This window comes from Chanodichthys erythropterus, chromosome 15 (genome assembly GCF_024489055.1).
Source record: "Chanodichthys erythropterus isolate Z2021 chromosome 15, ASM2448905v1, whole genome shotgun sequence".
NCBI lineage: Eukaryota > Metazoa > Chordata > Actinopteri > Cypriniformes > Xenocyprididae > Chanodichthys > Chanodichthys erythropterus.
In genome coordinates this window covers 3,811,101-3,827,326 of record NC_090235.1, presented here as the reverse complement: position 1 = coordinate 3,827,326, position 16,226 = coordinate 3,811,101, and the positions used below count along the sequence as shown (strand labels likewise).

General features: G+C 35.6%; 1 protein-coding gene across 2 annotated transcripts; it reads right to left on the bottom strand.

The window, feature by feature from the left end:
- Window positions 1-72: 72 nt before the first annotated feature.
- Window positions 73-14,646, bottom strand: pip5k1aa (phosphatidylinositol-4-phosphate 5-kinase, type I, alpha, a). 2 transcript variants are annotated; one of them, XM_067411994.1, is made up of 16 exons: window positions 14,443-14,646; window positions 14,061-14,163; window positions 12,905-12,939; window positions 11,310-11,399; window positions 10,676-10,806; window positions 10,447-10,564; window positions 9,872-10,024; window positions 9,437-9,736; window positions 8,125-8,321; window positions 7,401-7,484; window positions 7,274-7,322; window positions 7,090-7,174; window positions 6,817-7,002; window positions 5,006-5,132; window positions 4,755-4,848; window positions 73-1,934 (listed from the first exon to the last, which is right to left on the bottom strand). In XM_067411994.1, the coding sequence occupies exons 2-16, from the start codon at window positions 14,101-14,103 to the stop codon at window positions 1,932-1,934; spliced, it is 1,695 nt and encodes a 564-aa protein (XP_067268095.1). In that variant the 5' UTR covers window positions 14,104-14,163; window positions 14,443-14,646; the 3' UTR covers window positions 73-1,931. The 2 variants fall into 2 exon arrangements, with proteins under 2 accessions (XP_067268095.1, XP_067268096.1); XM_067411995.1 differs by having other exon boundaries at window positions 14,457-14,646.
- Between the last annotated feature and the right edge of the window lie 1,580 nt (window positions 14,647-16,226).

Genomic DNA, 16,226 nt, shown 5'->3' with positions numbered 1-16,226 from the left:
ATGCCTTTAACAGGCTTGAAGATATCATCTTTTATAAAACATACCACAGGAAGTTAATTCATTTTCCTTTTTTTTTCTGTGTTTTTCAGTGTTTATTTCATTAATCTGTACACAGCATGAAATGTTGCAATATTTTCCACTCCAAAAATGTCTCAACCTCTGACAAAGAGCAGTAATACACGAATGTCGTTGTAAGAGAAATATTTTAAATTAAAGCTACTTAAGACAATTCTCAGTTTGATAAAACAATAAGGATGAAGGCAGCATTTTCAGAGCACACAGCAATTGCACAGGAATCCCAGATCGTGAGTGTACAGTAAAAATGCATTCACCTGCCCAAACAAATTTACACAGCCACCAGGTGTCAATTTACATACCTTGCCACAATAGACACTTTGGAACTTGAGATAAAGAAATAAATTACATGCAAACATACAAATAAATATGACTTTGTACAGGAATGTTTATGTTGGTTATACAAAATTGTCACAGAAAAAGATCCAGCAATGTTCCCTTACTCAACCTATCCATATCTCATAATATATGCATCTTCATTACCAATGTCTCTTCAGGCTGACTGATTAGCATACACATTCATAAACATGATGAAAAGAAAATCTTTTGTTCGGGATTTAGTTTAGTTTGATTTCAATTCTCTCCATAAAACTGAGGCCTTAAGAGAAGATCCTATTCTATACAGTATATGTAAACTACATTTCATTAGAAGACATTCAAGACAGTGCAGATACTATATATATTATTTTGTTTTACAGTAGCTGTTCTGCCAGGTCTGTCTTATTGTGCCCTAAAAACTGCCATTTTAAAATCAATGCTACACAAAAAAAAAGTCCTGCAAGCTGAAATACTGAATTAGGTCTTTTATATGTGGTATATTTCAATGTTACAAAAGTGATCTTTTGTCTTGTTTGCTTTTGCAAAAGTATATAAATATCCAAACTAACTCCAAAAATGTTTTAAATTATGTAAATAGGTCAGTCACACGTGACTGTTATTTGAGAGAGATACTGTATATACTGTGTTTTTGTATAGGTGACCATGCAGTTCAGCACAATCCACTTGCAGGCATCACATACAGTGAAAGGTTTCCTGTTAATGACAAGGTAAAATAACTCGTGTGATTAAGGCACGTTTAAATATCCAATACAACATCACAGTACTGCATTTGAATCCATTTCTAAAACCAAAATCGAACCCATTTTACAGATTCAAAGTTTTGTAAAAGTGTCTTGTTACGTGATTGTTCAGGCAACCTGATCTGGATTGACTCAAACTCTTTTTTTTTTTTTTTTTTTTGGTAGATAGTCATGCCATATTCCTAAAATGTCTTTAAAAAGGTCTCACAATTAACCAGATTTCCTTTCTTTCCTTAGCAATGTAACTCCAGCAGATTGGTCTCCTTGGCAAACTAAGATGAAAAAAAAGATGCATGGTCAATTGAAGTCCACTACAAAACACTCACAGAGGTCCTCAAAAGACCAGTTTGTTCTCCAAGAGCCAGTCACATGATGCAAGATTCTCATCACTGTACTTCTGCTGTGAACATCTGGAAGTTCTTGTATAAATGGAACTGCTTTTATGTCTCCGTTTGAGAACAGTGGTATCACACTGTTGAGGTACTCCAGTGGCATCTTTCTTTTGGTTCCATTTCTTAGCAGCAATATTGGATGTATTGACATCCAAAAATATATATATTTATAAAAAAATGGGGGGGGAAATCGTCATCCTGAAGTTTTATGAACGTGCAATTCTCTTTTTTGTAATCCAGATTCTCCGGTTTCCACTTCCCTGGGTGTTTACAGCAACTCCATCTTACTTTCATGTTTTTATTTTGCATCCTGTTCTGAAACCCTTAAGAGGGAGTAAATCTTTGTCCTTGAGGGCTTTATTTTGTCCTGTTCATCCATCGTCTTTCACTGCAACAGCAAAAGAAAGAAAAAATAAAACTTTTACAATACGGTAGAATGACTGAGTCAAGTAATCCAGCATACTTTGTATGAGGCAGTTCTCATATCCTGTTACCAACACACAAGGGCTATTAAATGACACAAAGATCACATTTTAATCACATTGTGAATTTGTAGACGTTCATGCACTCTGACAATAGAGAAATCCTTTCATTTCACAACATTATTTGTTGGCATGGTAGAGCAGCGGTTCTCAAATAGTTTCAATTCTGTTTTTATATTGGCTGTCAAGTGGCAACACATTATAGCAAAATGGTCATCTTACTAATACTAACAAAAATGCTGTAAAATCAAATATTAAAATGTATTAACATTACCATGCATAACCTGAACAATATGCAAACTTATTAATATGACAGGCTGAACAAGATGTTTGACATACAAAACTATCAAGTATTATCCCAGAAGTTGTAATTGCTGCCTAACATGTTCAGTGTGTCTGCTTATCTGAATACATTACATTAAAAGGTGCAGTAAGCGATTTCTGAGAATCAGTGTTGAACACTGTTGATATCTGAAATCAATCCAAGCAAACACATGATATGGAACTGTAATGCGGTCAAGACCTGCCTGGAACTACTTTAGCCTGTTAGCATTCCACTGTACAGTGCGCGGTACACACCCTTCAAAAGAGACCAAAACCATGCATATACTCCACATGGTTCAAAAACAGCATGCAATTTACTTTGGTTATGCCTTTTTTAGGAATTTTAGGCAAATTTTACAGGAATGCTAAGGGGTTAGCCGTGCGTTTCGCTGGAAATAACTGCACACATTAGAACATTCATCAACCAATCAGATTCAAGAATTCAAAAGCCCCGTAGTATATATATATATATATATATAAGCGAGAGTTTGTTATTAGTGGCCAGCAGCACAGACCAATAAAACAAATGTTACTCAGAAACAACGTAACCTTGGCGACCGTTTCAAGCCTTCCCACTTAGGTCTCCAGCACTGGAAAGCTTTTCTAATATTAATGGGGTTCCTAAAGTTCTTGGCTGATTATAAGCATACGCCATAGCCATATTGATTTTGCCTAGTGTTCCCTCACATTCTATTGAATTAATGGGAAATCATATGATTTTAATAATTTAAGAAAACATTACCTAACGAGTCAGCATCTTTATGTCTGAAGTCTCCCTGTACATTCTTACAATGCAAATAAATGTCCTAAACATTTCAATAGTTATTTGTTTAGATCAGCTGACGGACGAGACACCTCAGCATTTATATTACAAATGTCACAATGACTCTTCTGAAATCTGTGGTTATGTAATTACATTGTGTTATATAATAGCCTACTGTTTTCATTTGTACAGTAACTGTAAACGATTCAACTATTTTCATTAACAGCACGTATTTGAAGCAGTGAAGATAATGACTTAAACACGGATTAAATGAATGAGCTCAATGATATATACAAATAAAACTTAATACATATGCAAATTGTAATGCTAGTAAAAACCCATAGAATTTGAGCTGACCTGTGGCTTTTTAATCGTTTCCAAGATCTCCAAGAGTCTGAAGTGGATGTTGGTCAACAAAATATATCAGAAAATAATATGCTTCACTGAAGCATGAAGCTTTATTTCCAAGCATTTTTACTGTCGCTCCGAGCAAATGCATGGTAAACCCTGGATTTCAGTGCATAGTAGCCTAATAGAGGCTTGAATCAATTTCTGTAATAATCCATCAGATATGTTCATGCTTAATATTTCCTGCATGATTACGTATATAAATAAGTCTATGTTGTGTTCGTTCAGTTACCTGTGTCACCATTGTGCAGTAGACAACCATCTTAATTTCTATATATCGCTTATTTCGCCCTAAAAGACCGTAAACATTACAGATAATGTTCGAGGTATCAATTAATGTACATACATATATCTTGAAAATTATTTATGTGCTGATATGCTGCAAGTAGGGTGATTTTAATTCAGTGTTTTGGCTGTAAGTCAATAATGCCCTCTGTCAGTAAGGAATCATAAAATGGCCGCTCAAACACTTCCGGTGGCTTCACTGCATGCTGTCAGTTTAGAACACAATGAGCAATCCACATATATATCATTATATTCCACATACATACATACATTATATATATATATATATATATATATATATATATATATATATATATATATATATATATATATATATATATATATTATATATATATATATTATATATATATATATATATATATATATATATATATATATATATATATATTTATACACTTCATGATCGTGACCCTTTTTTTTTTTTCCAGTGATGATCCTCTTATCTTTTCTCTTTTGTAACGTCTCATAGTCGTCTCTTTCTAATCTTTCTTCAAATCTCCCTCTTGCTCATTCTCTCTCCTCCCCCTACTGCTGATTGGCTACAAGTGTGCCACTCGGTCCTATGCACTTTCAACAGCTTTTCTCAGAAATAGCTTACTGCACCTTTAACTAAGTACATAATATTATATTAAAGCTGTGTAACACTGCCATATGGACATTACTTCGACACACTGATCTCTGACTTATAACAGAATACTTTGTAAACTGTAACACTGAAACAAGAGTTTTCTGTATAGCTGCTTTGAAACAATATGTACGGTGAAAAGCACTATACAAATAAACTTGAATTTAATTTAACTTGCAACCTACTAGTTGAGAGCCACTGTTGTAGTAGGACATTTAAAATGTTCTACTCATAGAATTTGCTCTCTGTTGTTTAGTCTACACTGAAACAGATTGTAGCCCAGAACAAAATGTATCTTACTTCTGACGTGCTTGTCTGAGGAACAATCTCACTGAGTGAAATGACTTCGATATCCAAACTTTCGCCTGATGACTGGGCAGCTATACTGCTACGACTGGAAATGAAATGACAAGAACTTGCATCAATAGACAGTAGACACATTTATAATCGTGAAAAGAGTGAGAAATCAGTGTACGTGATTGAATGCAATGAATAGTATTACTATTAGTATTTAATCTTTCATCAAATTATCTTGTCTAAACATCACATACCTCAGAGCTGGAGTGTTTGTAGATGGCTGAGAGCTTACAGGAGAGGTTGCTGACAGGGTTGTATCAGCTGAGCTACTCGTGATCTCATCTTCAGTAACCTGTTTTGGGAGCAGGTCAGGACGAGCACCTGAAGAGAAAAGTGCCAAAAGAGTGAGTGCTCCTTTGTCAATAATGATTTAGTCAGAGTTGATGGAGAAAAGGAAAAATATAACTGTCTGCAAAATGCTTTTCATGATGATGTTGATAATTAATGTCTCAATCCGGTCCTCTAAGGCCCTGTTTACACCTGGTATTAAGATGCATTTTGGTTGATCGGATCACAAGTAGACAAGGGAGACACATACCAGTTTACACCTGGTGTTTTAATCCATCTCTTTTGCCACTTTCGACCACTTCTGTCCTAATTTCTTCTAGGGGAGGGTTCATGGGTTGGTAAATTTATGAGTTTTTTTTTTTTTTTGCAGATCTTTTGATCTAAAGGACAAAATAAGCACACGCAATTTACATATGAATGCGACCAGAGATAACCGAAAAAAATGCAGTTGACGTAGTAAGCACAGTGCAGCACATTTGTGTTTTATGTCCGAATGCCAACTCATTATTCGTGCTGCTCATGTGTACAGCGTCGGACGTAAACACGGAAGCGCTGCACTGCGTTCGCTACGTCAACTGCATTGGAGACTTTTTGTTATTTATAATTAATTAATGACCGAATTTTTGGGTGAACTAAGCATTTAAGTCTGGAGGCGGAGAATAGGTGCTCTTTTATGGCTGTTCGAACACATTCGACCACATGAGCATTTACACTACGAAAGCAATCTGGTTGAATACAGCTACCTCTGGAAGTGGTCAAAAGTGGACAAGTTCAAAACGTTTTAGACCCCATTTACACCTGTATTTTGCATCAGCCACTTGTGATCAGATCAACCAAAACACATCTAAATATCAGGTGTAAACAGGGCCTAAAATATCAGTTGATTCAAATGCAAAAACCTAAAGGCTTTACTGGCATTGTTCATGCATGTGCTGTAGGGGGCAGACATTTACAGCTCTCATTTGCTCTTAGCAGCACACAAGGGCATTTAACTTTTGAACTACAAAGTTATCATGCAATCTCTGCTAGCATTGCAAACAAAGCATAACATGGACAATGAACAATGTTTTTCAACCATGGCCACACAGCCGAGACCCACAAGTGCTGCATAGAGCAAATTAAAAACCATTAAAACACCATCTCACATCAGAGAATTTATGCATTTATCAAGCTAAAGCAATCATCAAAAACACAATTAGAGATGTACAATATATCAGTACTGTATCAGTTAGGTCAATATTGCAGATCAGTATTGGTTGCTATTAAAATAAATGTGATGAAATGAAAGCATCAAAAGACCTTCCATATTTTGACATCTGAATGTAAAAAATAATTTGAAAAAAAAAAAAAAAATGCAGGACACTTGGTTCTATTCATCAGTTGTTGATTGCATTTTAAGATTTTAAGCAGTTTAAGCTAGTTATGATTGTTGTTATAGTGATTAAAAATAACAAGGTCAAGAAGTTACAAAAATAAAACAAGTATGGATGAATTGGTCACACTAAGATCAATATTACGCATTTAAAAAACAGATTTTCTGAATTTTCATTTCATGCCGACTTATTCATGCCTCATTTTTCAAATGTTTACATTTAAGGCATTTAGTATCAAAAGAAAATGTTTTTGGTAACAATTTTTTAGCCTTGACTCTTATCTTTCTCACATACACTTGCTTATCCTTCCCATTTTTATTTATCTCTCAATGTCTTTCTCATACCGCTGTCTCCTTGAGTGTCTGGGCTGAGAGCTCCACTGCTGGACAGTTGCACTGTAGTCTGTTGTGGCTGTGTTTGTTCTGCTGCTACAGGAAGGGACTGTTGTGATTGTCCAGATACTGCAATGTTTGACTTCTTTCCACCAGAGACAGGTCCCACACGACTTTTCTTTGAGGGAGAGGTTTTCACTAGTGTAAGAACGAAAAAACAGTCTTTAATGCATCAGCACTTTAATGCAGTAGTTGCAAATGTTCCAATGTAACTATCAAACTTACATGGAGGTTTTTTGAAGACTGTGTTGCACATAAACTTCTGGAAACGATCTGCATAGAAACTTGGCCGGTGCACGGATACCGTGTCCTGCAGAGGACAACATCAAATAGAAGAGAGAAAACATAAATATTTGTATTTTTAATGTCAGCCCTTTATTCAGAGTTTGATATGGTGGGTGTGACATACCCCATCATGCAGCAGAGCTTTCCATGAGTGCTCCAACTTCTTTACAAGCCTAAATACAGAAAGTTATAAGCAATTTATATGGAATTTATTATGAAGAAAACACAAAAGATGTGGAAATATAGTCTACCTATAAGACTGAAGGATATCAATGATGCCAATGAAAACCAGCAATCTTTCTCCTTTTGAACTGAACGCGGGAATTCCTCCCATGCTGCAGAGACAGAACAAATATTGCACATTAACAGTTCTGCAGGCATAATAAGTAATAATTCATCAGTAAGAATAATCATAACAATACAATAACTAGGGATGTGTCACATTGAGTGACTATACCTACATTTTTTCTCATATATGTTTTGTTTTTTTATAATTATTAATGCTCAAAAAGATTTCTATTTCAAATAAATGCTGTTCTTTTGAAATTTGTATTTATCAAAAAAAGTAAAATAGTAAAAAAGCAGCACAAGTGTTTTCAACATTAACAATAAAAAAATGTTTCTTGAGCACCAAATCAGCATATTAGATCTTATGACACTGGACACTGAACACTAGAATAATGGATGCTGAAAATTTAGTTTTACCATCACATGAATAAATTACATTTGAAAATATATAATAATAGAAAACAGTTCATTTTAAATTGTAATAATGTTTTGACTGCATATTTGGTCAAATAAATGCAACCTTGCATAAGAGACCCATTTCAAAATCATTAATAAATCTTACTGACCCCAAACGTTTGAAAAGTGTAAAATTTTCACTAAAAAGTTACTATAGCCATACACATTCAGACAGTCTTTTGCCATTTTTGGTGCTTTGCCGTTTCAAGGTGCCAGCCATAGGTCACTAACCTTTCGTAGGGCTGTGGTGATGTATTGCCCTTGGACTCCCCTTGAATAGATTCGATGGCTGTACAGTAAAGGGGCTTCTGGCCTGGTGCCTTTTTCTGGGTATCGGGCACTGCAGTAGACACCTCTTCACCTGCCCGGTCCAAGTTGTGGATACCCACCAGCAGACTGTAGTCCATGATCTTAAAGCTCTGTAGTACCTATAGACAAAAGGATACAGAGGAAGTGTGACAGGCACATTTAGCAGATTCAAAATGTAAAATGTTTCAAACAAATAAGTTTTTTTAAAGAATGGATTTAACTACCGTGAATGTGCAAGACGCATTCATTACTAGCCATATATTTAAAACCAAGCATAATCTCAAGTGCAGAAAATATTGCTGGATCTTGAGCTGGTGTTCGGAAGTGTTTACTACGTCAACTGCGTAGACTGACATGGAAAAGAAGAAATTGTTGAATAAAGTTGTTATTTTTGTTTGTTTTTCGCGCACAAAATGTATTCTCGTCGCTTCATAACATTAAGGTTGAACCACTGTACTCACATGGACTATTTTAACAAAGTCTTTACTACCTTTTTGGGCCTTGAAAGAGGTTGTTGTGTTGTCTGTTGGAGGCCAGATAGCTCACGGATTTCATCAAAAATATCTTAATTTGTGTTCTGAAGATGAACGATGGTCTTACAGGTTTGAAGCGACATGAGGGTGAGTAATTAATGATAGAATTTTCATATTTGGGTGAACTAACCCTTTAAAGCGGCAGATGACAAAACTGCAGCGCGTACTTAGAATAAACAGAACGATACTGTGTGTTGTTGTGGACGCTAATATTGTAATACAGTGTAATTATACATTTAAGTACTGAGTTATAATAATTAACTACATGTACTTACTATAGGTTTAGGGTTAGGGTGAGGGCTTGGTTTAGGGATAATTACATGTAATTATGCATCATTTCTAGTTATTACTACAGCAACTACATGTAACGTGTAACAATGACACTGTATAATAAAGTCTTTACAGTTATCACTCTTGGCTAGAAATTGGCCTTTAGTAGACATGCTTTAGTAGCCAAAAGTCCTTGCTTACAATCTTTCCTCATTGCTTGCTGTTTGTGTCAATGATCATTCCTGTAGCTCAACCAGTAAACCATGGCACTAGCAACGCCAAGGTCATGGGTTTGATTCATAGAGAATGCATGTACTGAAAGAATGAATATCTTGAATGCAATGCAAGTGGCTCTGAATAAAAAAAAAAATTAAAAAAAAAAAAGTGTATGCCAAATGTAAATTTAACTTCTGTCTCCAACACTCTCTTACCCGACAGTCTCTCTGAATAGTCCTACAGAGGGCGTTGTAGTGGTCACTCTCCAGCAGTATGCCCTCAGGCATGTCCTGCATAAAGTCTAGGTCTTTGAACGTGGGCACACTCTTGGCCTTTTCTTTCGGCGAAGCACGTCGCTTGTGTGTGGAGCCCTTCAGGTCGAATTTAAGGTGCATGGGTACAGCGCGTGGCAACAGGTTGTTCATCACTACAATTCGGATGTTCTTTCCCTCGGCCTGAACGCAGTAGAGGCCGTAGAATTTGGGAAGCAGTGTACGCATGTTCTGGTTCAGGTTCTAGAAGACAAATGGTGAATTATATGAAGGCAACTACTATGCTTATAATGTTCAAATACCTAAAGAATGAACTGGAAAGCATTTTAGAATTAAACCATTTTAAATAAATAAATACAAAAAAAAAAACCCACTTACCATGAAATAACCTGGCAGGAGTGTTTGCAAGAATTCTGCCTCTTTGTGTTGTACAGTCTTAATGATAAATTCATCATCACTAGAAACGTAGAAGAGAGACCCGCTCGCTCCAGGGTTAGACAACTCGATAAGGGGTTCATTACAAAGAGAGTACTGCAGAAAACACACACATACACAGCACATAACATACTCTAGCAAGAATAGAAATAATAATAAAAAACACTATAATCAAATTTAAAAAATAACTTGGACTGAACAAGACAAAACCAAATCAACTCTTTTAGATGTAAGATGATCTTTTCCAGTTATTAGGATTTTTTTAATATTTTGATTCAGAATGGTGTGATAATGAATCATTCAGACCATTTGTGAACCTCTGACCAATTAATTGAAAAAGATCCACTTCACAATGGCTACTAATTTCCATTTGATAAATATTTATTTTTATTTAGTTATTCACAAAGATTCTCATAAAAAATTCCCATGACTATTACAGGCCTAAAATACAATTTTAAAAATTCCCACATATTTCCAGGAAACCATGTGAATCCTGTTTAATGAACAAACAAGATTACCAGGTAGTCATCAGGTCGGATCCCAAACATCTCTCTGAAGTATCGGAATGCAATAGGAGCATAAGTTTTAAACTTGAAGTCACCATGGTGATGACCTGGAGTTGAGTTACTGCCTTGACTGAGAGGAAGACAAATACCAAGCACATTTAAGTACACAACGTGTGAATACTAAAACAAAACGTTCCTTCAACTCATAGTTACTCTTATGCAGACAGATATACAGACCCACCTGGGAAAGAAGATGCTTTCTACCACTTCGAAGTCCTGCATGAGCACATCTCTTTCTGGCTTCTGGCTCAAGCTTCCCACGCTGTGTGTGATGCCCAGCTGAATGGCACCTTTCAAAGCAGATGATGTGGTCTAAAGATTTCCAACAGAGGGCACACAATGAGCAGAATAAGAACATCTTAATGTGTAAAGGCACGTTCACATCAAGAACGATAACTACAAAGTTTTTACCATTTATCAGCTGAAAAAAAATTTCTGAAAGTGATTCCAATGATGTTGTTTCTCTGTGCCATTATTATTATAGTTATATGTGGACTCTGCTATTCTTTTATATTTAGAATGGGCCTTAGTACAGAAAAATACAAGATGATGCATATGATTTTATAAAACTGAAAGGGAGGAGCAATAACACAAGGCATGCTAGTTTTATCAGTATGTACATGCCCATAAAATGTACTGGGTTTTATCATTTTACTGATGCCCCACTAACAACAGATAACACAATAATAACCTCGAGTTGCAAGCAGATCTGACAGATTCTGGAATGTGCTTCATAAAAACTGAGATTGGAAGTTGAACTGCTGATTCTGATCTGGTCCTATCTCTAACAGACACTGGAAATCTACAGCTCGAACCTTTTTATACGTGGTCTCTCCAGTGGGGTCAATTCCTCTGTGACCCAAGGTCTTTTTGTTTGTCTGGGATGAACTCGAGATGCTCAGACCCTGAAAGATAATGATTGCTCAAACACGTCAGACAACAACTTTGAATCAAATGTTTCAACTTCAAACCATACATTCATTTATATTTAAAGCATTAATAATTTATTTATGACAAAGGAACTTTTTCAGCAAATGCTAATGACGTTTACATCACTTTGTACTTTTTTTCTGAACAATGGCTGTTAGACATGAAAAATATTTTAATATTATTTTCAAAATACTTAATATTTTAAAAAGGTTTAAATGCATTTAAATTTGTGATTTTATACAAGTTTCAAATAGTTTAATGTATAAATGAGTAATAAAACAGTAAAATAAGTAGTATAGCATGCACATTAATGGAAGTGAATCAACAGCTGCCTCAAGAGCTGTGCAGATTTACAACAAAAGAAGAGGGCAGAGTGGCTAATTCACATTATGGACAAAAGTGAAACATCTGCTAACACCGATTAGGAAAACAGTTACAGTATAGAGTAGGGTTGTCAAAAGTACTGGTACGTTGGTACCAAGTTGGTATTGAAATTTTAAAAATGTGATGATACAATATCAGCGTTTCTACAGTACAGCTAGTACTGAGTATATTCGGCACCTGTGATAGAGGTCTGCTTTCAAATGCTCTGTGTGTATCTGTGTAACCGCTCTGTAAAGAGCATCAAATGTTTCTATTTACAACATGTTTTTGAAGCGTTGAGCATTGTAGCCAATCACAGACATATCTGTTGAGCACATGAACGCAATGGCCAATAAGAAGTGTTTAAGTTAGTCAGAATCCACTTAAAACTGCTCAAAACACCAGAGTTTTCGTTCACCATGCACTTTTGAGGTCTGCACGCTTGTGACTCTTTCAATTATTAGCAACAAAGTGTAAACATGATGTAGAGATTCATTGTGCAGTGTAGACAGCTTTTTTGATTATAGCAGGAGTGTAGATCTCAGTGAGCAGGCACTGAACGTAGCCTAAGTGACTGACACCTTTTGTTTTTCATGCTGCTCAGTACACTGAAAATTTTCTGGATTTACAACTGTATTCAAATGCCCAATTTAATCTGAAACTGCAATGATTGACAGCTCTATAACCATAGCAACAGACATTATTATTCTGAAATAGAGTGTAAATGCAAACCAATAGACCTTATTTTGTGTATGTATGCGTTTCTTTGTCCTTCATTTTATTACAAATTTTTCACTTGATCTTTTTATAAACAATGTTTACTTATAAACATTTGAAGACTACATGCTGGTTAAATGTATTTAATTATAATAGCAATAAATAATAAACTCATAATTTAATAAAATAGTAAATAAGTTCCATCAGTTTTACTATATGGTACCTAAATTGGTACAGAGAACCGTGAAATTTTACTGGTATTGGTACTGGCTACTGGAATTTTGGTACTGTGACAACCCTAGAAGAGCCATAAATAAATTTGCCAATTCATAATAACAACCACAAAAAACTGAAACATGAATGTGAAACTATTAAAGCAGAAAAAGAAGCATATAATTACCTCCGAAGAAGCCATCTTTCGATTTCCAGGAATACCTATATGATAGGGGGAAAAAATTAATTATGAAAAAAGCCACAAAAAAAAGCCATTAGGAAGTATGGTGCATTTATGGTTTGCAGCTAGGCACATTATAATTAAGATTCTTGCCAAGCAAAAATGCAAAACTCATACTTCAAGTATGTGAAGCATGAGACACTTTGCACTTTGCAGCCAAACCTGGCATTGAAGTTATGATAACTTGCTTCTGTGTGGTAAAACTACACTACAAATAAAATGCAAAAAAAAAAAAAAAATGCTAATGCAAAAAAAGTGGTTCACACAGAGTTAAAATGTGTTGTCAACCACAACTATGAGTGTAAACATGCAGCATGCAAAGACACCTGGGTTTCAATTCCTTTGTTCTTCCAAGAAAACACTGTAACCCAATCTCACCAGCTGAGTGTGTGGTGGCACTACGATTAAAATAAAGACGAGCACAACCCAAGCAGTCATGGTCCTACTACAGACTGTCTACAACATATTCAAATCAGAAATCATGTGCAAATATGTGCTTTCACACACATGCATGTACCTTTCTGATGGAATAACCTTCAAAATAAAGACATCTGAAGAGTGACAACAGTGATTAAAGAAACAAAAAAATAAAACTTTCTAATTGTACTATCACTAAAGAAATATTGAAACGGAGCTTCTTTAACAGTCCATTTTCAATCTCATTTTGATAGAAAGCATACACCACTTGTCTGAACAATGTAATACACATTTATATTATATCTGTGGCTGTGCTGCCTAATGCTACTATAAGAGCTATTGGATATTTGCAAATGTCATGCACTATAAAATCATCATGTGTGACAAACTGGGCAAAAAAAAGAAGAAGAAGTGTACTGAACCCTGCCAGCACACAAACTTCACAATCTAGGTTTTAGTAAATAAAGAAAATGAAACTAAAAAAAAAAACAATAGCATACAGTGGTGATTGTTTCCACATGTGCTCAATAAAGCACCTAACTACACATTTCTTACTATAGGAAACGACAAGACTGATTTACTATACGTGAGATCATTCTTTGAAGCAAGAGCACAGTAAGACAGCTTCATGTACTTTACATTAAGTTGCCATAAACAGCTTAGAGGAAATAAAATGCTCTCTTACTGGAGCTCGCTCCATCCGTGGAAACTACAGCCGGCGTAGCCATTTTCTGGCGGAAGTTTCATATGGTCCTGCTTGTTTTTACTTGTGGTTATGCAGCACAGTCCTGAAAGATCATCATGTACACATAAAGTCTGTTAGATAGCCAAAAAACTGAAGGAAACTAACTTACGTACGGTTACAAAAAGTTATTTAACTTAGTGTGGCAGTATTCTGCCCTTATATGTACTAAAAGTGCGAGGTAGTTAACACACTACTTCAGCCTGCCGTACTTTTACTTTATCATTTTAAAAACAATCCCTGTATAAAAAATGTTGTTTGTTTGTTTGCATACTAATGGCTTAACGGCTAAAGACACACAATAACAACAGGTAAGAGCGCTTACCTCAACTTACTCACTTCGTTTCTTACTCAAAAATCAAAAACAGTACAGTTAAACTTCTGTTTACGTTCACAGAACGGCTCGATGCCTCGTGCGGAATCTCTGAGGTACTCGAAATTGTTGTTATTATTACTTTACTGGGTCCATCCGAATTCCGAAGTAAATAACCCGCTGAATCGGAAGCGTACTCGCTCCTCTTGAGCCTCCCAAAACAAGCGGAAGTGACGTTGTTGCGCAGCTCTGTCCTGCTGGGCGCGGTGGCTGGCCATTGAACCACTCACACCAGTAGAATGGCTCGTTCTTGGAAAAATCGGTTATCTACAGGGGGCGCTCAACTCACAATGTCAATCTAAAAAAGTGTGGGTATCTGCAGGTTGGAGTAATGGGCGAGCCGATAGGTAGGGGCGTGGAGAAATGTCTTTATCATCGGTCGCGAAAGCTGTCTGTCTCTGGGGTTAGGTTAGATTCTGTTGTAGGCTAGCTGACCTGCAGCTTGGCAAAAGTGGACTGAATTCAGTTCAATAACAGTTTCAATGTTGCAATGTTCACTTATGAAGCAAATTCAATGTAGCTACAAAGCAGCTCCAATTGAAGACAATAGTGTCATTATTCAGTTCAACGCCAATTCAATAACAGTGTCAACGTTTCAAAGTTCATCAAATATGCAATAATGTCAAAGGCAGCTCTACAGAAGACCATAGTATAATTATTCAGCTCAGTTCAAGTTTTTGTGTTCTCATTTCTGAATATTAATTGCCTAAGCCCCAATTGATGTAGGACAACAATAATGACATTTTTTTCAATCTGGTATGCATTGTGCAACATTATATTTACATAAAGGTTAAATAATCATGCCAGTGTGGGTTTACCCCTACATTTTTTTGGTCAGATTATGTAACTATTAGGGAGCCTATAGATCAATTATTAGATCCATTTCATTCAAAAAATTGTCAAAAAAAAAACCAAAAAAAAAAAAACGGTGTTGAGTGTTGAGCCAGTGAAGTTTATTCTTTAAAAATAAAATCTTTTCACTAAATTCCCAACCGGGACATTTTAACCGTAGGAATTAAACAGAATGGCAGATGAAATGTGATCTCAAATACACTGCGTTCCAAATTATCAGTAAGATTTCAGTACAATAAACAATCAGATTTTAGTTTTTCTAAGAAAATGTTTGTTTGTTTATTTATCAGTGTGTTTTTAGATAACTGGTATCAATCTCAGACAAAATAATTTGCCATATCTATGGAAACTCTACTTAGAGGTTGTTCCACATCATTAACCAAGTTACAGTTCTCATGTAATATGGGAATCTCTCATGTAATAAAATCCGACCAATCAGGTTGTGAATGTATCCCTATGCCTTTAAGTTCGGTATCTTTTGGTTCGGTGATAAAATTGCCAATCTGAATGCTAATCGGACCAGGACTAAAAATTTTTTTTTCTTCTTTGGTCCGGACCAAATGAACCAAACGAACCGAACTACAAGTGTGAATGCACCCTAAATCACTCACAAATCTTATGATAATTCGATAATCTCCATTCAGGTTACACAATATTAGTTGTTTTCATGCCTTTTGCACAACATTGCACCATTTCATGCTTTTCATCTTCAGAAAGATCTTTCTTCCTCCCCATATGGCATGAGAACTGTGACTTGCTTAATAATGTGGAACAACGTCTAAGTAGAGTTTCCATAGATCTGGCAAATTATTTTGTCTGAGATTGATACCAGTTATCTAAAAATACGGATAAATAAACAAACAAACATTTTCTTAGAAAAAAAA

Excerpts from the sequence above, each read along its gene's own strand:
- pip5k1aa (XM_067411994.1), bottom strand. The coding sequence starts at position 14,103 with ATGGCTACGCCGGCTGTAGTTTCCACGGATGGAGCGAGCTCCA. Across the intron at positions 10,565-10,675 it reads GAAAGCATCTTCTTTCCCAG|TCAAGGCAGTAACTCAACTC; the intron begins GTGGGTCTGTAT and ends TCTTCCTCTCAG. Across the intron at positions 7,175-7,273 it reads AAGCTCTGCTGCATGATGGG|GACACGGTATCCGTGCACCG; the intron begins GTATGTCACACC and ends TGTCCTCTGCAG.